The 23,286-nt window shown below is 36.5% G+C and overlaps 1 protein-coding gene across 4 annotated transcripts in view; it reads right to left on the bottom strand.

Annotated features, from left to right (window-relative positions):
* Positions 1-317: 317 nt before the first annotated feature.
* SESTD1 (SEC14 and spectrin domain containing 1) overlaps positions 318-23,286 on the bottom strand; it is a 138,861-nt gene continuing 115,892 nt past the window's right edge. For all 4 annotated transcript variants that reach the window (XM_060152531.1, XM_060152533.1, XM_060152532.1 and 1 more), the window contains 8 exons: positions 16,257-16,451; positions 15,614-15,728; positions 13,999-14,158; positions 10,700-10,781; positions 9,454-9,576; positions 8,495-8,686; positions 5,883-6,004; positions 318-3,109 (listed from right to left, as the gene is read on the bottom strand). In XM_060152531.1, coding sequence (XP_060008514.1) covers positions 2,980-3,109; positions 5,883-6,004; positions 8,495-8,686; positions 9,454-9,576; positions 10,700-10,781; positions 13,999-14,158; positions 15,614-15,728; positions 16,257-16,451 — 1,119 coding nt within the window. In that variant the 3' untranslated portion in view covers positions 318-2,979. The remainder of the gene's footprint in view (positions 3,110-5,882; positions 6,005-8,494; positions 8,687-9,453; positions 9,577-10,699; positions 10,782-13,998; positions 14,159-15,613; positions 15,729-16,256; positions 16,452-23,286) is intronic.

Here is a 23,286-nt window from a genome sequence, read left to right as displayed (position 1 = left end):
CCAGGTTAGACTTGTGTGAAGAACAGAGGCCAAAACTGTCCTTAGATATGGAGCTTACACGGGAACAAATACATGACATGAAGACAAAAGGAAAAAAACAAAACAAAATGAAGCTGGCCCAATTAACATTTCAGTAATTCCCTGAGATGAGCTAAAGTAATGTGGAAAGTTGCAGCATATACCAATTAGAAATGATGGTTCTTTCTCCGTTATATCTGCGGGGCTAATGTTAATTTATGATGTACAAAGAACTTGTCATTTCAAACAGACTGCAGTCACTTTCTTCACAGGTATTCCAAGTGAACTATGACCTTATGAAAAAAATCACATTAGGGCACTGTTGGGTTTTCATTCGTAACTGTCTATGTGTATACGGATATACAAATAGAAAGCAGCACAGTTACAAATGAAAAGCAACAATATTTATTATGTGATAAAAACATATTCATCTTCATTTGAACTACTCAAATTACAAATATTTCCAGATGTGCCTTATTTCACTCTTGCTGTAGACAGGATAGCTTAAGGCATATAAAATTAACTCATTTGACAATCAGTAGGTGGGTTGATGGTAGAACTAAAGAGTCTCTTTACTTACAGTCAAATTCCTTTCTGGCAAAGTCTTAATAAAAACATTCGAATTCTGTGAAATTCAGTAAGAGAAATAGATATTGAATACAACTAAGTATCTAAATTAGCCAGTATTTAAAATACCAAATGACTTCCTGATGAACAGATTCACTCATAAGTCAGTCCTAACTTTAGGAAATCTGTTTAAAACATACTTCAGACTACAATACAAGAGGGATTATTACTAATGCCTACAACAGACCATTCACATACAGGGGAACTGAGAAACTATTATGCATGAGCAAAAGGCTGGGAACAGGAGAAGTCAGGCCCAAAAGATTCCTTCCCTCAAAAGAGCTTATAATGTAGCAGGTACAGACATAAACAACTATAGCACGTGGTTAGCACCATCATGAAGACTGAAATGAAGAATCACAAACATTTACACTCACAAAAGTTAAGCCCTAAAAGACTGAGGATTATCGAATATAGAAAAACCTTCCTGGATGTTCTCAGAGCAGTGGCAGCATGAGAGGGAACAGCTGAATGTGGCCCCAGATTTTCTGGCATGTCTCTTAAAAAAAAGGCTGCATCTTTTACCAAAATTACTCCAAGAGGCGAAAGGTGGAAAATATGATAAATAACTTCAACTAGGTTGGAATGTCAACTAGGTAGCTGAAAGTACAGGCTTAGAATTTTGGACCAGATATGTAACCCAGGACACTGGGATAAAATAGAAACCCTAAGGATGAGATACTTCCAGAAGCATCCTGAAGACAGAATCAGAGAGAGCACATTTTAGTAGATGCATTTTAAGTAAGACTTATGTGACTGGACTCAGTTACAGCAGAGGATAACATCTTCAAGGGAGAAGACACTGTCTAGGAAAGGTTGCTCAATGGTATAAATGCTGCAGAGGCAAAGAAGGATAAGGGATGCAGACTGAGAAAAAAAAGTCATTCAGTTTGGTAACTGGGAGCCCATTGAGAACCACTGCATTGCTGGTCTGTGTAAAACCAGACTGCAAGGTGCTGAGCAGTGAGTGATGAGGGTGCAGGGTCAATGGATATGGATTTCTCCAAGAAGTCTGGCAGTGAAGAAGGCTGGAGAAACCAGCAGGCTCAGAGGGAGCTTTTTGCATTAGAAGATACACGAGCATTTCTGTAGACAATGAAAGGAACCAGCATACAATTCTTTGCATAATTTTGTATTGATCACAGACTACAAATTGTTTTTAATCTTTCTCAAAAACATTTTCTGAAATAAAAATTAACAAAAAATTATGTTTTTACCATTTAAACTTAATATAAACTTAAAAGCACTAACATTTTATAAATTTTATTTCTAAAAGAGTTGTACAATTTTTATTATACCACTTCAGAATCTTGCTTCTAGTCTATCTTGAGAAATTTAATTTTATTAACAATTGCTATTTTAGTTCCTGAAAGATTACTCTGATATAAAGGATTACACTTAAGTAACTATGTAGGCCTTCTTCCCCAGCCCTCCTCCCCCAGAAACAAAATATCTTCAGGGTAGTTAATAATTTGGATAACATTTTTCAAGTTGAAGAAGAGAAAAATGAGAAATAGTATTCCATTATTCATAAGTTCTTAAAGATCTAAATTGTTCTTCACAATAATTTTTCATGATAAAACATGCTTATTTATTATATACACATGCTTACATATAAATTTCCTGGCTAAAATACATGCAACCAACATGAAAAAACAAATACTAAACCATCCTCACAATGCTAAGAATGCCCTTTTAAATAAGGCACTCATGTTTGGAAATAGATATAACCACCAAATTAAATAAGATGTTTAAAAGAAGCCTTTTATTAAGCACAAACAACTTTTATACATTATCAATACAAATAGGAAAATGTTTTTTAATGAATATGATATATCAAAAATCTGAAGGTTTTCTTCATACTGACACAATAAAAATAATCAATTTTGAAGGAGAATTACAAAGTAAAATTTTGAGGACACCACTGTCTACTAATAACAGTTTAACTATAGTCTAAATTTACTACATCACTTGGGGAGGAAGGGCAACCATTTTTTATAGAGAGAATTCCTAAACTCTTATTAGCACCATTCAAAGCTTATTATCAGTTATTCATCTACAAACTGACAGGTCAGGTAAAGCTTTAAAGCAAGTTTTCAGTGCAATGTTTACATTTCCTTCTTTTAAGATACTTGGAGTCTATGGTCTCAAAGCATGTTAAATAATTCTGCCTTGGTAGTTACAAGATGTTAACACATGGAGAGAAACGTGTAATGGAAAGAAATGAGGCTTATCCTGGCTGTGAAATGCATCTTAACATATTGTAGCCGATGCTGCAGTATGCCAACGACATGCGGGATTATGAACTGCAGATCTGTGGGAAGAAGGCAGCTATTAGCTCTCTGTAGTCATCATTTCGGGATGTCTCAGCTGCTGCCTTTTGAGACTAACTAGTTTCATCCTGTCTCTGATGTGTTCTGCAGTAGAAGCCATGTCACTTGGACTCCCAAAATATTGTTCAGTTCTAAAAATCAAAACAGAAAAAGCCCAGTCAGATTAATACAAATCCATTGACTGTAGTGAATGCAAAAGGAAGCAAAAATTACCATAAAAATTACCTACGTGGTATGGTGTTAGTTCTTTTTGCAGACCATACTGTTTACCTCTGAGTAGCAATTTGGTAGGAGAAACATTTTTTAAAATGGCATAATATATATTAAGACATGTTGAGAAAAATTTATTAGAAGTATAAATGTCCTATCACGTACACTTATGATAATCTCAATAAACCAAACAATTCAACAAATAAACAAAACAATGCAACAGTGTAAATGTTATACTTTTAGCTTGGGGCCCATAAGCATACACAAATATAAAATTTGTATGTGTACTTCAGTGCTAAGGGCTACGGACACCAGTTGTCTAATATAGCTACCAAGTAAAATATCCGTTTAATGTTAAGCCATCATTTGGGACATTAATAGGTGAAATTATTTAATTTTATCCTATCTGCAAAGACACAGTATTCAGAGTCACAGAATCTTTTAGAGCTCTACGAGTTCTTGGAAATAATCTGGTTAAGCGCCTCATTTTTTAGATCAGAAAACTAAGACCTGGAAAATTAAATGACTAAGATCACACAGTGGAAAAAACAGAATTTGAACCTGGGTCTTCAAGCAGTGAATCCAGAGAGACCACCTAATTTCTTTTATTGTTCTAGGAGAATGTTACAGAAGATAAATCTGACTAAGCTTACTGTCAAACTTTACACAGCATAAACAAATTATCATATAAAAGGGAATGAAATAATAATCGCAAATATTAAAGTTGTGAAATTAGAATATACAGCCCTAACTTACTCTTTTATCTTAAAAATGAAAATGACACATGAACTATTTGTAGAACACAGGAGGAGAAGCCCAAGCAAAAATACCAGGGGTAGATGCTCCGAGGATGACTTAAGTAGAATGAGACCGACTTTATGACAACTGGTTATGAAACACAGAAATGAGATTTTGGCGAGGGGAGGGGGGGGTTCCTGGAATGGAACAACCAGAAGCACCCTACTAATACTGTTACCAGCTGAATTTATAAACTTTTAGATTTTATTCTCTTTTATACACTGGAGATATACATGACTTTAAGCTACTTCTGATTGTTCAAGTTTAGGTACGACTAGAAATTATCTAAGTACAGACTATGAATAGTATTTGTTCCTGGGCATAAAGTTATATCTTCTCAATATCAATTCCAAATAATCATTTGAAGCTCATGACACAGTAGTAGTGCCACTTACCATGTGTCACAATTGTTTTAAGTAGTTTATATACATTTAGCTCATTTAATTTCCTTGCTCTTGTAACCTGAGGAGGTATGGAAAATATATCCCTATTTTTATTTTTATTTATTTATTTTTTTGCGGTACGCAGGCCTCTCACTGTTGTGGCCTCTCCCGTTGCAGAGCACAGGCTCCGGATGCGCAGGCTCAGTGGCCATGGCTCACAGGCCCAGCCGCTTCGCGGCATGTGGATCTTCCCGGACTGGGGCACGAACCCGTGTCCCCTGCATCGGCAGGCAGACTCTCAACCACTGCGCCACCAGGGAAGCCCCATATATCCCTATCTTTAGATGAGGGAATTGAGGCACAGAAAGGTTAAGTGGCTTGCCCAAGATGTCATAGCTCATAAGTGGCGGAGCTGAGATTTAAACCCAACAAATCTGGATCCAGAGTCCACAATCATACCCATTACACTCTGTTACAATGTAAGGATACCTGTATTCAATGGTTTGGTTTCTCTATTGTTTTATTTTTTATTTATTTATTTTTTTGCAGCACGCGGGCCTCTCACTGTTGCGGCCTCTCCCATTGCGGAGCACAGGCTCCGGACGCGCAGGCTCAGCGGCCATGGCTGACGGGCCCAGCCGCTCCACAGCATGTGGGATCTTCCCGGACCGGAGCACGAACCTGTGTCCCCTGCATCGGCAAGCGGACTCTCAACCACTGCGCCACCAGGGAAGCCCGCTCTATTGTTTTAATTCAACATCCTCTGGATTACTTCTAAATTATTTTTACTGAGAAGGTCTAGCTCCTTGTAGATAAAGCTCCTTCTGATTCATTTACTGGTCTGTTTATTTTCAAGAGGCTATTTCTTATTTTTATGATCAACTATTTGAAATGGAAAGGAATGTGAGAATCACAACCCCATCATTTTACAAATGAAGAAATTAGGACTCCATACAGCACAGTGAAAAGAGAATGGATCTGGTGCTAGACAGACCTGAAACTAATATTCTAATTCCACTTAGAAGCTGTGAAATCCTGAGGACCTTACTTAACCTTTCTGAGCTTTAGTTTCTTCATTTGTGAATCAAAATAATCATACTGCTCTAGCCCTGGTCAAAAGTAATTAAGGTGAAGTGTTTAACTTGGGGCTTGGTATATATTTTAAGTTACTAAACATTAGTTCCCTCCCCGTCCCTTCCATGAATGAAGCCCAAAGTCACCAGCTCCTTACCATTAAAGTCAAGGCGAGAACCCAAGATGTCAACCTAGTCGATGATCTTTATTCTACAACAAGCTATCAAGAGCAGTAAATTTGACAGCAGCAAGTACCAATTGCTACTATTGTTAAGAGCCCAGTATGGATTTCTTTTCATTTTAAACTAACCTTTTGTAGAAATTGAAAATGTGAACCAAAGCTAATTTACCAGGACTTTTAAAAAACAGACTTTCTTCTCTTGATATCTCTTTAAGACCTTACTGATAAAAACACAAATTGTAAGAACATGCACCATACCCATCAGGATAAACCACAGGAACAGTTAGTCTATCTAAAAGCGATTTCCCAACTGCTTCAATTTCATCAAATTGCTCCTCATCATTAATAGCTTCAGGCTCTTCTGGACAGTCTTGCAAAATCTGCAACAAATAAAAATGCAACATCAATCAAGAGACACAGAAAAGGAATCAAGTTCATGCAAGTTTAGTAGATTGAAGGTGTTTTTATTCTGTTCTTAGCATCTTCGTGTATGCCATTATAGAAGATTGATCAAAGCTGGCCCAAGAAATTCAAACCAAATGAAATACACAATCCCTACTAATAATATAACTGGAGTATGAAGAGGTTTATAGTGATTTCCAAGAAAAAAATAATACTAGACTACTATTTGGAATCTAAGCTCAAACTGTGCTTAAAAAGTAGTATTCTTTCATTCATTAAGTAACTATTTATTGAATACTTACTTTATGTTTATGTAGCAGCTTGGGATATGAATGAGATACAGATTTTGACCTCAAAGAGCTTACAGACTTCAAAAATGAAAGAAAATATAAATACATAACAACATATACTCAGAGTACAAACACATAACTGATGTGATTATCTAGCTAGAAACTTTATAGTTATTTTAAAAAGTGATCCACTGACCTGAGTTAAATGATGTAAGCAAACAAACAAAACAAAAATAACAACAAAAAAAGATGTAAATTGATAAAGGTTTTAATTCAAACATAGGAAGTTCTACAGTCCTTGATATTATTTTTTCCTTAACTATTACCATTTAAATTTAAATGGTACAAAAGAAAATAAGGAAAGAAAGAAAAAAAATGCTGTGATTTGTAACAGTTAAGTCTACAAGTACAGACCCACACATAGTAGCCACTAAGTATATGTGGTTAGTGAGCTTTTGAAGTATGGCTAGTCCCAAATTGAGATGTTCTATGAGTCTAAGATACACTCCAGATTTAAAATAATAATACTAATTTTAAAAAATTACCTCCAAGAAAAAAACCTACAAAATTTGGGGCAGAAGAAACTATTTATTTTTACAACTTTTTTTGCATTATAGTTTACTTAATCCAATTATGTTTACTTCAGCATTACTCATAAAGGACATTTTCATATTGTAAAATTCTAGATTAAATTTAAATATTTTCCAATCACTATCATTTGCTATACAAGTTGCTTATAGTTGTGGTTATATTTATGCTTACTGGTATAAAATACAACACACTCAAAAGAAAAATAACATCTGATAACAAAAGGCTTTACATAGGTTGGCACAATAAAATAACTTAAAGAGTTTATTACAAGCATGATAAAGGCCGTGTACCAGAAGAAATAAGAATATTAATTTTCTATGAAAAAAAGTCTCAACCATATTCATTCTTACATAATTTCTTAAAGAGATCTAGGTTTTAAAATGTCCTTGCAGATACATTTTTAAAGCACGATCCTAAAAAGTTATCAGTGGTGTTAGAAATCAGGCCAGTGGTCACCCCGGGATGGGCAGCAGAAGCAGGGTGATTAAAAGAGGGTGGAGAGCCTCTGGGGTACTGGTAACGTTCTGTTGTTTGAATAGTGCACTGATTACACAGGCATGCTCACTCTATGAAAATTCAGTGAGCAGAACATTTGAGCTGTACACTTTTCTATGTTAATACTATACTTCAATAAAAAGTTTTCATTAAAACAATCAGTAGATAAACAAGTCAAGCCATTTTGTGTACGTTCATTCATCATCACCAGGCCCATTTTACACTAAAACACTGACCTGTGGAGTTCAGTGACCAGCTCAAAAAGAGTTAACTGTGGACATTTCCTAACAAATGTACTGCATAACACAGACAGAAACTGCTTAATTCCTGAGGTTCCTGGCAATTTCTCTTCTGTTCCACAGACTAAGGCTATCACATTTACATCTTAGGTTTCTCATATCTTAAATTGTATTGAACATTCCCTACATATAAACTGTGATCGTTAAGAGATCAAAACAAAGTTAACTACTTAGTAAGACTCCTCTTTGGAATGGAAATATAAGGCTTGGGTGCTATAAATTTTCACTGTGCAGTTGAGAAAAAGGTTCTATTGAAAATTTGCCTGCATATTTCATTTTTGGTTTCTGGGACTAATGAATTCATTAAATAATAAATTCTAGAATGAATCTTTAAAGACAACACATTAATAAAATTTTTATCCTTACTCTCATAATTTTAGCTGGACAGTCTCTAAACACTATAAAAATCACAAATGACCTTTTAAAAAATTTATGACAATTAGTAGTAGTTGCCAAAGCAAAGTTTCCTTTCCTGGCATAATGAAACAGATGGGAGTCATGACACCTGAAAGAACAGACAGTACATTCTGGGCACCAGGTCTGGTGAGGAGAGACGTGCTGCTGAGAGAGGACTACTGGATAGTTTCAACTCCTCTAACCACAGTACTCTAGCACTGGTATGGCTTACTAAGAATCTGATTTGAACTTTCTAAGACAATACATTATATCTAAACAAGCTTTAAACAATGAAATTAATATAAATTTAAAAAAAACAGACTAATAACAAAATTACAAGGTTAACACATTTTAAACGTACAAACACTACTGAAACTACATTTTTAAAAAAGCGAACCTTTTCAGCATTTGAGTGAAACGCAATAGCCATTTCCAGCCTATGTACCCTCTCTTCAGATGCTATTGTAAATTGTTTCCATACTCTGTTCAGTCGAGGAAGTGTATCCCCAGATGATCGAGAGGTGCAGCGCAAAGACTGGCACAGCACAACTGTGGCCTGTAGCAACTGTCTTCCATAGTCATAAGTGCTCTAAAAAAGAAAAAGTCAACATGAAATGATAGTAAAAGAATTCTGAAAAGAGGGATGGGAAAGTGTGCAGGAGGACTGAGATTACAATTAAGCAACACTACTAGAAATCAATAATGAGTAAGTCCACTGGCACTTACTGCTACAAGTTGTCTGCATGCATAAATGATAAAGGGGAAGCAATACTTTCAGTTAATTTTTATTAAGTTGATTTTTTGTCTGGCTTCCCTCTCTTACTCTGTTTTCCCCACCTCGGTCTGCTCAACCATGACCCCCCACCCCACCAAAAAAAAAAGGTTTGCTCCCTCATTGATCAAAACGAATGGGTGGCAAATGGGCACTTTATATTACATACAGGAAACCACACTGTTACAATGTGAACTCAATAGTTAGGGAAAATAAATTAAGATACTTTTCACATGCAAAAAATAAAAAATCTGTGTTGCTATGCTAACACTGGTGAGATGCAGAAACTAGGGTTTGTCATTTACTGATATACTTTCGTGAATGAACAGTTACTGCCTAAAAATGTCATAATATATACCATAAATCAGAGGAAGCATACAGAACCTGTATTCAGGAAAACATAAACCCTCTCAAGTTTATGCAGGCTAGTTTTGATTCACCGGCTGACATTTTCTTAGTTCTGTAATATTTCTGGATTAACGTAACCAATCTTCTTGGACTTGGAAGGTTAAGTTACATTACAATCATGCAGAAAGCTATGCAAACACACAGCTTGTAGAAAAGGAAGATAACCAGTTCTGCACCTGGGCAACATCAACAAATTTTCTATGCTTCTCCAGTAGAACTTTCGTTTCCTGAGCATCATCACCCAGTCTGATGTGCGTCTTAAGAAGAGCATCCAGAAGTTCACTTAGCCATTCTACTGCCTAAATGAAAATAAATAACAGTGAAGCTGGATTCATAACTCTTTATGTCTTATATCAAAACATCATATTTATATAAAGAAAGATTACTATCATGTGATTAATTAATCCATTAGTTATAACCTTAATAGCTTATTTCATTCAATGCCAAGCTACATGAATTAATGACCTCTCCTCCCACTCAAAATTTTTAAAAATCTAAAGACAAGACCTATTAAAGAGAAGCACTCATTTAAAATTAACATTGCATGATTTATACTAATAGAACATCATGTGTTTATGTAATATAATCTTATTGGAATCTCATTATAGATTTATGTTACTACTTAAAATCATAAGTTTCTTCTATGTCAAGCTGGAATCATGTTCTTTGATGCTAACTATACAAAGATAGCAAATTGTTTATCTAGCTGAAAAACCTTCTTGTGGGTTAAAAAGCAATAAGCTATACCAGGCTTCATCCTGGGATGTGTAACTGACAACCAAATCAACAGTAATAAATAATACATAATCCCAATTTCTAGCTCAATAGAGCATTTCATTGAGAAGATAAGTCAAATGAGACCAGTAAGGGCTTCCCTGGTGGTGCAGTGGTTAAGAATCCACTTGCCAATGCAGGAGACACGGATTCGAGCCCTGGTCCGGGAAGATCCCGCATGCCACGGAGCAACTAAGCCCATGCTCCACAACTACTGAGCCTGCATTCTAGAGCCCGCGCACCACAACTACTGAAGCCCGTGTGCCACAACTACTGAAGCCCGTGTGCCACAACTACTGAAGCCCACGCACCTAGAGCCCGTGCTCCACAACAAGAGAAGCCACCATAGTGAGAAACCCGTGCACTACAACAAAGAGTAGCCCCCACTCGCCGCAACTAGAGAAAGCCCGCGTGCAGCAACAAAGACCCAACACAGCCAAAAATAAATTAATTAAAATAAATTTTAAAAAAATGAGACCAGTAATGTAAGTGGGAATACAAAACTTTATTATTTTGACAGGATAAACTAGAATGTGACTTAATGAATTTACTTGCTTAGGACCATGAAAAGTACACTTTTGTTTATAGTTAGGTGAAATCAATCTTCTAAGAAAAGGCAAGTGCATAATGTGCCTGATTGATCTTTACCTGGGCAGCATCTTCTTCACATTTAAACAACTGCACCATCTGAAGCATCTTTAATCTTCGCACATCTACCATGTCTTCACATCTAATAAATCCAAACATAAATTTAGGACATTTCAGTTTTGTTGATAACTAGTATACCACCACCATCTGGCACACATGTTTTACAGTATACTAAAATACTCAGTCCTACACTATGGAGACTGTAACTATTTTGTATTGATTTGTAAGAATTTTAAGGATATCTGTATCTGTGTTATATCAAAACCTTAAAATACCTGAATGGTACTAAATCACAAACGCTTCTGAGTATAGTATGGATTCTGCAAAATACTGAAGCAAAGCACAAACACAGCAGTACACTAAAACCCGAAGCAATATCAACTGCCAATTAGCATTAAACAACCTTCAAAGATAAAAATGTAAAGTTTCTAAAATACTACTTTAGAGAATGATGCTCCAAGGGAATAAAAACAATAAATAAAGCTTTTCATTACATTATACATTACCCAGAGTAATATTAAATTTTGAATTTAAAAAAACCGCCATCTATGTTCTTAAGAAAGAAAAAAAATTCTGTTGATCTCTGGGTGGAGAGAAACGCAATTCAGAGTATTCTTAAATTTTGCTGTGGTCTGCCTGGATAATATACAGATTACAATTTTAAGCTGACTTGATCTAGCTCAGCTCTGATCCCTTCATTTTGATTCCCTTCATTCCCATGCAATTCCATGAACTTTAGATGGGAAGGTGGAAACTCACTGCAGTACCAAATACCAATAACAAGCTAACCCATGAGGCACTGGACTCCACTATAGTTGATATTCTTAAGGAAACTTGATAACAATAGGTAAGTCATTGTCACAAGGCTATTTTTTATAAGGATGCCCTCAACAAAAGCCCATAACATATTGTTAAAATGCAACTTGGTTAAACAATTCTACAAGGGACTGAAGGGAAGTAATCATGCTAAGTATTTTTACAATTTGAAGCTAAAAGACAATGTAAGACACTTCAGTGATGAAGATGATATCATACACATATTCAACACATATTGTCAGGTATGACTAATGTGCTTGAAAAGGGTAAGACATGGTCGCTACTTTTAAGATGGTCTCATTTGGGGAGATGGACTTTTAAATAAACAATGTGATAAACACTACTGAGGAGTTGTATGAGAATACATACAACTTGTATGAGAATATACAAGTAACAAACTTGCCTTAGAAATTTAAAAAGGTTTCCAAGGATAAGTACCCCTGAGTCTTAAAGAATAAGTAGGAATCCAGTCGGCAGAAAACAAGGAAAGACGTATTCTAAGTCATGGATGCATGAAATAGCATGATGCGTTCAGGAAAGTGAAAACAAGTGTGTGGTTTTGTAGAAAAATCAAAGGAGGTAAGATTATGCAGGATTGGATTATGAAGGGTCTCCTATACTATTCCAAGGAGACTGAACTTCATCTGAGAAAATAGGAAGTCACTGAGAGGAGTTTATACAAGGAAGTTGGGGATTAGATGTGCACTTTACAAAAGATTGTGCTCTTGCACAACAGACTGTAGACGAGCAATGCCACAGGCAGCTAAGATCGGGTAGAATGAAGTGTTCATGATTCAGAGACAGCAGAACTTGGGCATCTGATTAGGCTGTAAGGGATGAGGAAGAGTAAGGATTTTAATAAATCCTTGGGATAAATTCCAAGTTTGGTAGCTGATGGTATTTTTAACCTGGATAGGAAACTAAAGGAGAAGAGCAAGTTTTGGAGGAGAATGATTCTGATCTGTCCATATCAGTTTTTTTGAGTAGTGTATGGGTCATCCAGGTGGAGACATTCAGTAAGTAAGAGGAACTACGGGTCTAACATACAGAAGAGGGGTTTGGGTCAGAGTCATAACTACTCAATCATGGTCAATATTAAAGAAAGTCATTAAAGTAGTAGAGTGAGAAGAGAATTTGGCCTCAGAACAAACCCTGAAAGCAGTGAAATTAGCTAGAGGACAAGAAATCAGTGAAGAGAACCAAGAAGAAACAGAGTGCCAGGAGGAGACTCATGAGGGTGTTTTCAAAGAAGACAAGGTCGTCAGGAAGTTTCAAGAAGAAAGAAAAAGTCATTTGTGCCTAATTCTATTCAGAGTGGTCAAGCAATGTCAGGACCAAAAGTATTCCCTGGATTTTGAGCAAGATCAAGCATTTATTACACATGGCAATTACAAAGTCACTTGTGACATCAGTAAGAGTATGTCCAGTGAAATGGTGAGGGGAGAGGGGAGACCAAGAAGGGATGAAAAGTAACTAGAGGCAGTGAGGAAGTATGAGTGCAGATTAGACCATCAATGACAGCTGTCAGGAAGGAGAATTCTAGGGCTAGAAGACAAAGGGTTGAAGGTATATGCATGTGTGTAATTGTCTAATTTTTTTTTAATAGGAGAGATTTAAGCATTTAAATGAAAGGCAGGGATCAGAGTAGAGAATGGGAATTGACGGAGTGAGAAGATGATGGGGACACACGGCTTTGATAAGAGCAGACATATATCATCTTTGTGATGAGAATAAATAATGAAATGGATACGTTTGCAGATATGAGGATAGAAGGAATTTCTGTCTAATGACTATTTTCTCTGTGATGTAAGGGAAGAGTTTCTGTGAGGTTTTTGTTGATGACCTTAGAATTTCTAAGTGTACAAAGCTTTCACACAACCAAGCTAGCCTATATATACTAGCATATGTTAATTTAATCCTTTACTTTGCAATACTCTGCAATTGCTATTGCAAACTGAGTTTTCAAAGAACCCTTTAAATTCCTAGTTCTACATCAAAGGAAACTAAAAATCATCTTACCCAGAGTTTACTGTCTAATCCTTCTACAGCAAATATGAGAACAATGGATGCATGAAAATTTCTGAAACGTTTAGATGAAGAAACACATCAATGTAAATGACAGATTTAATAGCAACTCTAAACTAAATGAAAATGGAAAAGCAAAATTCTCCAAAAAGAGTTTTCTTAAAAGATAGACGAGTCATAGGCTACACTGGGGATATGGAATGTGATGTACTTGAGTGGAACCGAAAATTTTACCACTGAGTAAAAAGGGAAAATGTACCCATTAAGTGAACAAACTGCCATTATTTGTTAGTACAATTATATACAATAATCATTACATTCACCAAAAACCTACTACATGCCTACTATATAACAGGTAAGAATTTTTACTTTGTATGGAAAATATAATTACATCACTTTTCATTTTAATTAATATTAGGTTGTCTTAGCAAAAATTAACATGAACAGTCAAACTTTGCCTTTGTTTCCTAAGCTGCATATCTTCCATCACTCCTTGTATGTGGTCCACATTTTCTTTATTTTCAATGGTTACATCCTTTCCATAGGCCCAGGATGCCTGATTGGAGATCTGATCCAGAAGACCTTGACCCTTTTCACGCAAACCTTGCAATCCTACATCTAAAACAAAAGTTATTATATTTAATCTCTTAAACCAGAGAAGCTTTCCCTCCCTTAAGTAAATCCTCTCAGCAGATACTGTACTTGGATTCCAAGTATAACAACTTTGTACATTAAACTACTTTGGGATGGAGCCCTCTGAATATTTCGATCAATAAAACCCCTTTAAATGTGGCTCAAACTGGAGCTCCCTCTCATTCAAATTCTCCCTAAAGAGAATTTCCAAAAGGTGAATTTCCATAGATAACAATTACTTTTCAAAACTGCAAATAGGAAGTGTGAGAATTTCTATTTTGATAAGATTTTCAATTTTTTCCTTTCTGTTTTTATGTAGTCCAATTTTTAGGAGAACAAGGCAAATATTCTGTTCAAAAAATATATGAGTTACAAGACATTAAAACATTCAAGCAATGTATTCTCACTGTAAAAGGACACTGAACATTTTGAGTATAGGCGCTGTCCAGCTTACACCCAACGAGAAGCAACACTTAGGATATGTTTACAAGACTCTAAATTAGGTACATATACCAGAATTCTTTTAGCATTTTTAAAAGAAAAATATGGTTTAAGAAAACTTGTGACATTTTGAAATAAATTTCATTTGGCATATTAAATACTAAACATGTATTCCTCATATCATCTGTTAAAAATAATGAAGACTGTAAGCAAGTAAAATGCCAATACAAACGTGATTTTTCAAACCCATTCCCTCAAGTCCTTTTCAAAATTAATTAAATTGGTTCAATCACATGTCACCATTTTCCACTAAATCTCTGCCTTAAGTTACTGCTTTCCTCTCCTCCATTCTCCTTTGCCCTCCTGTCCCACTCAATACAACTCCCCTCCCATTTTCACATCCACTATCCACCTCTCCCAGTCACGTCTTAGGGAAATTCACTGTATTTCCTACTGTAGTAAAATGTAAAAAGCCTTGGTGTCAAGTAAGGGTACTAGCTTAATGAAACTGGACCATCCTCTCCTTGGAGAGTTATGTAACCTCGGCAGTATTCCCAGTTTGGAGAAACAAATGCACAGAACCAAACCAACTATTTTTTCACAAGGTTAGGATATAGCAACAACAAAAATCATTGCATAAAACACAGTTTGGGGCATACAGGGTTTACCACAGAACATTTCACAGCTAATTACAGTTTATGCATGCACTACAAATAACTGTTCATAGAATATGCAAGACATAGCACCTGTAGATTCGGCTGCGTAAACAAGAAAGGCTAAAAGCCCTGTGAAGGAAGGGTGACTGACCAACAATGAAAAATAAACACTGTAGCATAAATTACACCCTTTAAGGGGATAAAGCCTTTTTTATACCAATTTTTCCTATGGTCCCTGTTAATAATTATAATTAGATCAGTATAAGTTGACTTGTCTAACCATGGTAGTGATAGTTTTTAAAAAAAGAACCCTTATGTTTCAGCATTTTTAAAATCTGCTTACCAACACTTTTCAGCTTCTCTTCAAGCAGTTTTAAAGTTTGCTGAATCGATGCTCCATCAGCTGGTGCTACATCTACGCACAACATCCCTAATAAGCCATCCAACTGCTGAGACAACTAAAGCAGAGGGACACCAAAGAGATAACCCTGATGTAATCAGCATCTAAAGTGTTTAATGATTAATGAGGTTTATATCTAATGAGGTTATCACAATTATACTTGAAAAAGACTCTGCTGTTAAAAGACAAGGACAAATAATTAGAATACATGTTATCTGAATGACAGAACACACAGATGCATGCACCAGGAAGACAAAGTATGTCCAGGTCAGCAGAATGTTAAAAAGTATTGAAACTTCCATTTCAATCTATGTTATAAAGCATGAAGACTGAAAAAACTATCCAAATGAAATATATCTAAGAGGTTGGGACACTCTATTTAGACAAAAAAAAAAAAAAAGTTTAGTTGCATGCAGAATGACTTAAAATTTTTAAAAAAATCAAAGAAGTGTATCTTATTTCCCCCACCAGTAAATTTTACTGTTCCAGAAAAATAATTAGGAGACATGCAAACCTGCAAAAATGATGTGCAGATAAGTATTCAGATAATTTGAAGAAAAGAAAAGCAATCAGAGTAGACACTTACATCTTGGGCAACACCATGAAATTCAAGAGCTGCTTGTAAGAGATTCTGCCTAAATTCCAGCTGACTGGCCTGTCGATAACAAACATCACTAAGTTGTTGCTGCAGCGACTTCAGTTCCACAAGATCTTCCTCATCCCCAGCATTTAAGAGTGCTGCAATTTGCTGATTAAGTTCCACATAAACTGCAAACCATTCCTGTAATATAGAGGTTGTAAAGTAAATTAAGGATCAAATCAGTTCCTGAAGAACACCTTACATTTTACAATATCTCCAGATATACTAAGTAACATATATGAGAGTTTTCTAAAGCAAAATTATTTAAATTGAGGACGAAAAGTCCCCAGTGCCCAAATCCTTCCACTGCGATCCCTGGAATTCACTCCTGCCAATAGCAGGATCTATTTGCTCATCCTGGCCTCTAAATGTCCCCTTCTCTTCCCTGTTGTGTGTGAAACCTGTCACCCTCAGAGGAAGCAGTTAGCTCTGCAGCCCTTCTGATGGCTGTTTTTGCTTGTACAGCCAACCTACCACAAGCCTGGAAGTGGGGGAGATGGCTGCCTCACTCCTCATTACTCTTTCCAAACCATTTCTTCTGCTCCTTCTCTCAAAAACCACATCTCCAATGAAATGCATGTAGTCGGATTACATCCTGCCAACGTTTTCTGTTGCAGGGCCTCATCTCAGAGCTAGCAGACTTCCCTGAACTTCTTCTCAGTGCCAGCCTTCTTCCTGACTTCCACTGTGTAGACATCCAATCAACACTGAACTAAGTCTTAGTTCCTTGACTCCCTCCCTCACTTCCAACTATCCTGTCCTCACCCCACCTCAGCTACCTACTCTAACAGACACAAAATTCTGTCATTATCATATACTACTATACAGCCCCCGAATCTTAATTTCAAGAATCCCATTCTCTGATCACCAGTTGCTGACTCTCCAATTCACATCCTTGAGTATGCCTGCTCCTACAGCCCCATGAGGTCCACCAATCCATTGATCTCAGCATGTTCTACTGTCCAGCACTCAGGAGCCTCAGGTCCTCCCTTCTACCCTTTGTCAGAGGCTATAACCACCTCCCAGGGCACAACCCATGCTCATGCCCTGCTCTCCTTCCTTCCATCAGATTCACCCGTCAAAAAAGAAGAACAGATGCAGAAAAAGCATCCATTTATGAGAAAAACTCTCCAGAAAGTGGGCATAGAGGAGACAAACCTCAGCATATGAAAAACTCACAGCTAACATCATACTCAATGGTGAAAAGCTGAAAGCATTTCCTCTGAGATCAAGAACAAGACAAGGATGCTCATTCTCACCACTTATATTCAAAACAGTTTGGAAGTCCTAGCCACAGCAATCAGAGAAGAAAAAGAAATAAAAGGAATCCAAATTGGAAAAGAAGAAGTAAAACTGTCACTGTTTGCAGGTGACATGATACTATACATAGACTATCCTAAGGACACCACCAGAAAACTACTAGAGCTCATCAATGAATTCAGTAAAGTTGCAAGATATGAAATTGATTACAGAAATCTGTTGTACTTCTATACACTGAAAACAAACTATCGGAAAGAGAAATTAAGGAAACAATCCCATTTACCATTGTATCAAAAAGAATAAAATACCTATGAATAAACCTACCTAAGGAGGTAACAGACCTGTACTCGGAAAACTATAAGACACTGAAGAAAGAAGTTGAAGATGACACAGATGGAAAGATGTACCATATTCTTGGATTGGAAGAATCAATATTGTTTAAATGACCATACTACCCAAGGCAACCTACAGATTCAGTGCAATCCCTATCAAAGTACCAATGGGATTTTTCACAGAACTAGAACAAATAATTTTAAAATTTGTATGGAAACACAAAAGAACCCAAACAGCCAAAACAATCTTGGGAAAGAAAAACAGAGCTGGAGAAATCAGCCTCCCTGACTTCAGAATGCAAAGCTACAGTAATTAAAACAGTACGGTACTGGCACAAAAAAAGACCCATAGATCAATGGAACAGAATAGAGAGCCCAGAAATAAACTCATGCACTTGTGGTCAATCTATGACAAAGGAGACAAGAATACATGATGGAGAAAAGATGGTCTCTTCAATAAGTGGTGCTGGGAGAACTAGACAGCTACATGTAAAAGAATAAAATTAGAACATTCTCTAACACCATATACAAAAATAAACTCAAAATGGATTAACGACCTAAATGTAAGACCGGATACTATAAAACTCCTAGAGGAAAACACAGGCAGAACACTCTTTGACATGAATCGCAGCAATATTTTTTTGGATCTGTTTCCTAAAGCAAAGGAAATAAAAGCAAAAATAAACAAATGGGACCTAATGAAACATAAAAGCTTTTTCACAAAAAAGGAAACCAACAAAAAATACAACCTACTGAATGGGAGAAAGTATTTGGAAATGATATGAAAAATAAGGGGTTAATATGCAAACTACATAAACAGCCAATATAACTCAACATCAAAAAAATAAACAGCCTGATTAAAAAAATGGGCAGAAGACCTGAACAGACATTTTTCCAAAGAAGACATACAGATGGCCAACAGGTACATGAAAAGATTCTCAACATCACTAATCGTCAGGGAAACGTAAATCAAAACCACCGTGAGATACCACCTCACACCTGTCACCTCACACCTGTCAGAATGGCTGTCATCAAAAGGAACACAAACAACAAATGTTGGCAAGGATGTGGAGAAAAGGGAACCCTTGTACACTATTGGTGGGAATGTAAATTGGTGTAGCCACTGTGGAAAAGAGTATGAAGGTTTATTGAAAAACTAAAAATAGAACTAACATATGAACCAGCAATTCTACTCCTGGGTTTATACCCAAAAAAACCCCCAAAACGCTAATTCAAAAAGATACATGTACCCCAATGTTCATAGCAGCATTATTTACAATAGCTAAAATATAAAAGCAATCTAAGTGTCCATATACAAATAAATGGATAAAGAAGATGTGGGATACACACACACACACATACACACACACAGACACACAATGGACTACTACTCAGCCATAAAAAAGAACAAAATGTTGACATTTTTAGCAAAATGAATGGACTTAGAGGACATTATGCTATGTGAAATAAGTCAGAACTTAATGTTGAACAAAAAAGAACAAAATGTTGACATTTTTAGCAAAATGAATGGACTTAGAGGACATTATGCTATGTGAAATAAGTCAGAAAAAGATAAATCTATATGATACTGTATGATAATCCAGAACAAAATGTTGACATTTTTAGCAAAATGAATGGACTTAGAGGACATTATGCTATGTGAAATAAGTCAGAAAAAGATAAATCTATATGATACTGTATGATAATCCATATAAATGTGGAATCTAAAAAAATAAAACAAACTAGAAAATATAATAAAAAAGATGCAAACTCACAGATATAGAGAACAAACTAGTGGTTACCAGTGGGGGAGGGCAAGACAGGGGGTGGGGATTAAGAGGTACAAACTATTAGGTATAAAGTAAGCCACAAGGATATACTGTACAACATGGGGAATATAGCCAATATTTTATAATAGCTATAAATGGAGTATAACCTTTAAAAACTGTGAATCACTATATTGTACACCTGAGACTTATATAATATTGTGTATTAACTGTACTTCTATTTGAACAAACAAAACCTCTGACCTGGTTTCTCTTCCTGCTGTGTGCCTCCAGCAGCTGAAGGTGGCTGGATCAAATCAACTATGTGGATAGGTGTCTTTTTAAAGTTGTGACCAAATAACCTCAAATGGGCCTTCAGAAACCCTATTGTATTTCTCTAGTTATTTCACCTCCCTATTCTTATATGTTTTTTTCACTTCTTAAATATCCAACTCCCTTTCACCTCCTCACTCTAGCCAAAAATCCAACTTCATAATTCACTATGACGCCATCAGAAGAGAACTCTTTCATCCTCTCACAGACAAATCTATGACCTTCCCCGCTTCTGTAGCCCTAGGCTCTGCCCTCTCTGCTAAAATAATGAAGGAACTCTGCCTGATTCTAAGGCCAACTACTCCACTGCACTCTACAGACTAACCTCTGCTGCCTATGCAAGGCTTTGCTCTTGCAATTATCTTCTCTTTTCAAATGGATTATTCCCATCAGTGTACAAATAAACTGCAACTTCTACTAAAAAACAAAATATATACTTAAGATATGTGGATTTTAATATATGTAAATTAAAGATAAAAAACCTTCCCTTAAAGGAGATCGTTATACTCACTCTATCTTATTTCCTATTCTTTTTTTAATTCACTCTGATCAGGATTTTGTCCTTCCCACTCTTATCAAAAAAATCTCAGTCTTTATCTTATTGGACCTCTCAGTTGATTTTAACAAAGGTGACCACCTCTCCCTCCTTTTTCACTTCTTTCCTGAGCCACAAAGATCCTTTTCGGCCTCTTCTGCTGGCTCTCCTTCCTCTCCTTGCCCTCTAAATTTAGGAGTGACCCAGGGTTCAGCTTTCCAAAGGCTCTTTTCTTCTAAACCAATACTCATTGGGTTTGGATGATTTCATCTTGTCCCACGCCTTTAAGTAACATCTATAGACTAATAATATCTTCAACCCTGACCTCTTCCCAAGATACTGATACCCAACTATCTAACAGCTATCTTCATTTGGATGACTAACCTGCCCCCACAGATACTGATTCTCCAGCCTCCCAAACCTACTCCTCTCAGTTTTCCCCACCTGAATAGTCATTAAGGCTAAACACATGACTCCTCCAAGAGCCAGTCCTGCCGGCTCAACCTCGTAAGCCTGACAACTTCTCATCACTTCTGCTGCCTCCATTCTGTTAGCTTCCTGTCTTCCTATTTCACTGTGTGTCCCTGCTCCCTATCCCCTATACAATAGCTGGTGATCTTTTAAAAACATAAATCAATTATCTGCTCAAATACTTCTCCAATGATTTCACATAATATTTAAAACAAACTTCAAGTTCCTTTTTCTGGGCTAAAATCACATGACATGTTTTGGCCCCTGACTCCCTATCTTGCTCACTGCACTCCAACACTGCCAACATACCTGCTGTTCCTCTATCATGGCAAGTACGCTCCTGCCACAGAGTGTTTCTACTGCTGTGTCCTCGATCTGAATTGCCCTTTGCTTGGATTACTCCTTCATATCATTTCAAGGTCTCTGATTAAATGTCATCTCCTCAGAGAGGCCCTTCCGGAAAGCCTTACCTATTCTGCTCTCCACTCCCTCTTTCCTCAACTTGAATGTAAGTTCCGTATGATAAGACAGTGCTATATTCTCAAGAGCCCAGAACAAGTGACATTTAGTATGTGCCCTACTAGCATGTACTGAGTGAACACATAAAACACTTTTTATATTAGGTATTGTAGATTTGTTGACATTAAATTAGGTAGGTAACAGGTACTGTTCCAAATGTGGTCTCTCTTATGCCCTGTACCTAAAACTTGGGTTTCTCTAATCTGTCATATTGCCTGAACTACTATGGAATTTTTGAGTATGATTACAGAGATGATGTAGTCATACATAATGCAAAAAACACCAGACTTGAAAGACAGACTCAAGGTCTGTCTTTTTCCTTCCTTAAGGGTGTGATCTTCATCAAGTCACTTAATCTCTCAGAATCCTTTTCTTTCTTTATAGCAGTATGTTCAACTGGTGGCAATTTTGCTCCCTAGGGAACATTTTGCAATATTTAGAGACATTTTTGGCTGTCACAACTGTGAGGGAGGGATGCTACTGCACCTAGTGGGTAGAGGCCAATGATACTGCTAAATACCTACGATCACAGGACAGTCCTTACAACAAAGATTTATCAATAAATAAATCAGTAATGCCAAGGTTGAGAAAACCTGTTCTCTACAGCTGTCCTTCCGTGTCCTTGGGGGATTGGTGCCAGGGATTCCAAATTCCAGCCATGCTCACGTCCCAATTTATGTAAAATACTTTCTAACCACACAGTGATTATAAAGGTTAATGGAGACTGACTGATTTAAAGCAGAAAATATTGCCTGAGAAGATGATCACTGTTGTGTTCTAAATAGAAAGGGATTTCACAGTCTTATCTATAGTACTTACTTACAAATTTAGTTAATGCTCTAAATAAGTTGGTCTAATTCTTTGAAGAAGTAATAACAGTGATTCAGAGAGAAGTTAGTAAACTAAAGGATAAAAGACCTGAGATATTATTTCTTGCAGTGAGAACTCTCTACATCAGATCACCTGGGGTGCTTATTAAAAATACCTAAGCGCCCCCCAACCTACCAAATCAGAGTCTGTGGGGGTGGGGTTCTGCCACAGGCCTTTTAACAAACACATCAGGTGACTCTCATGACCATTAAGGGTTAAGAACTACCATCCTCAAGCTGATTTTTTTTTCCTCGTTTAAACTTGCAAACTATAGGCCCTAATAACCAGACCAGAGATGCAAACAATTTAAGAACTCGTATGTCTCATGAAATTAACACCTGAAATTAGAACTGATGTTGTCATAGAGAAATAATCAGTCTCTCTGGGATGTGGGGAAAAAAATCATATACATACACACACACACACACACACACACACACACACACACACACACTTTAATCAAAATGTTCCTTCCTAGGAAATTGGGGAACATAAAATTTATAGAACCTCAGATGAACAGGCTGCATTCAGTTCAGTTATGGTCATTCTCTGGTTTACCTCTTATAAACATTTAACTGTATAGAAAATGATTATTTCTAGCCCCCCCCAACGAACACACACACACACACACACACACACACACACACACACACACGCACAGAAACAAAAACAAACTTAAAAAAACAATCCACCACCAAGATACGGGATTTGGATTAAGATGGTAGATAAGAAATGAACCTGGATGTTCACATACAAGGAAAAAGCAGTCATCAGGACTGACACTGGAAATGTATGTGAATTGGTGGTGATGCACAGTTGGTGAAATGATGGGTATTTATATTTTATACTATGATATAGGAATCTCAATCTAGGAGGAAAGAAACACTGCC

Source organism: Lagenorhynchus albirostris, chromosome 6, assembly GCF_949774975.1.
Source record: "Lagenorhynchus albirostris chromosome 6, mLagAlb1.1, whole genome shotgun sequence".
Lineage (NCBI taxonomy): Eukaryota > Metazoa > Chordata > Mammalia > Artiodactyla > Delphinidae > Lagenorhynchus > Lagenorhynchus albirostris.
Note: the sequence above shows the minus strand (reverse complement) of the source record. Positions and strands in the feature narration are given on the sequence as shown.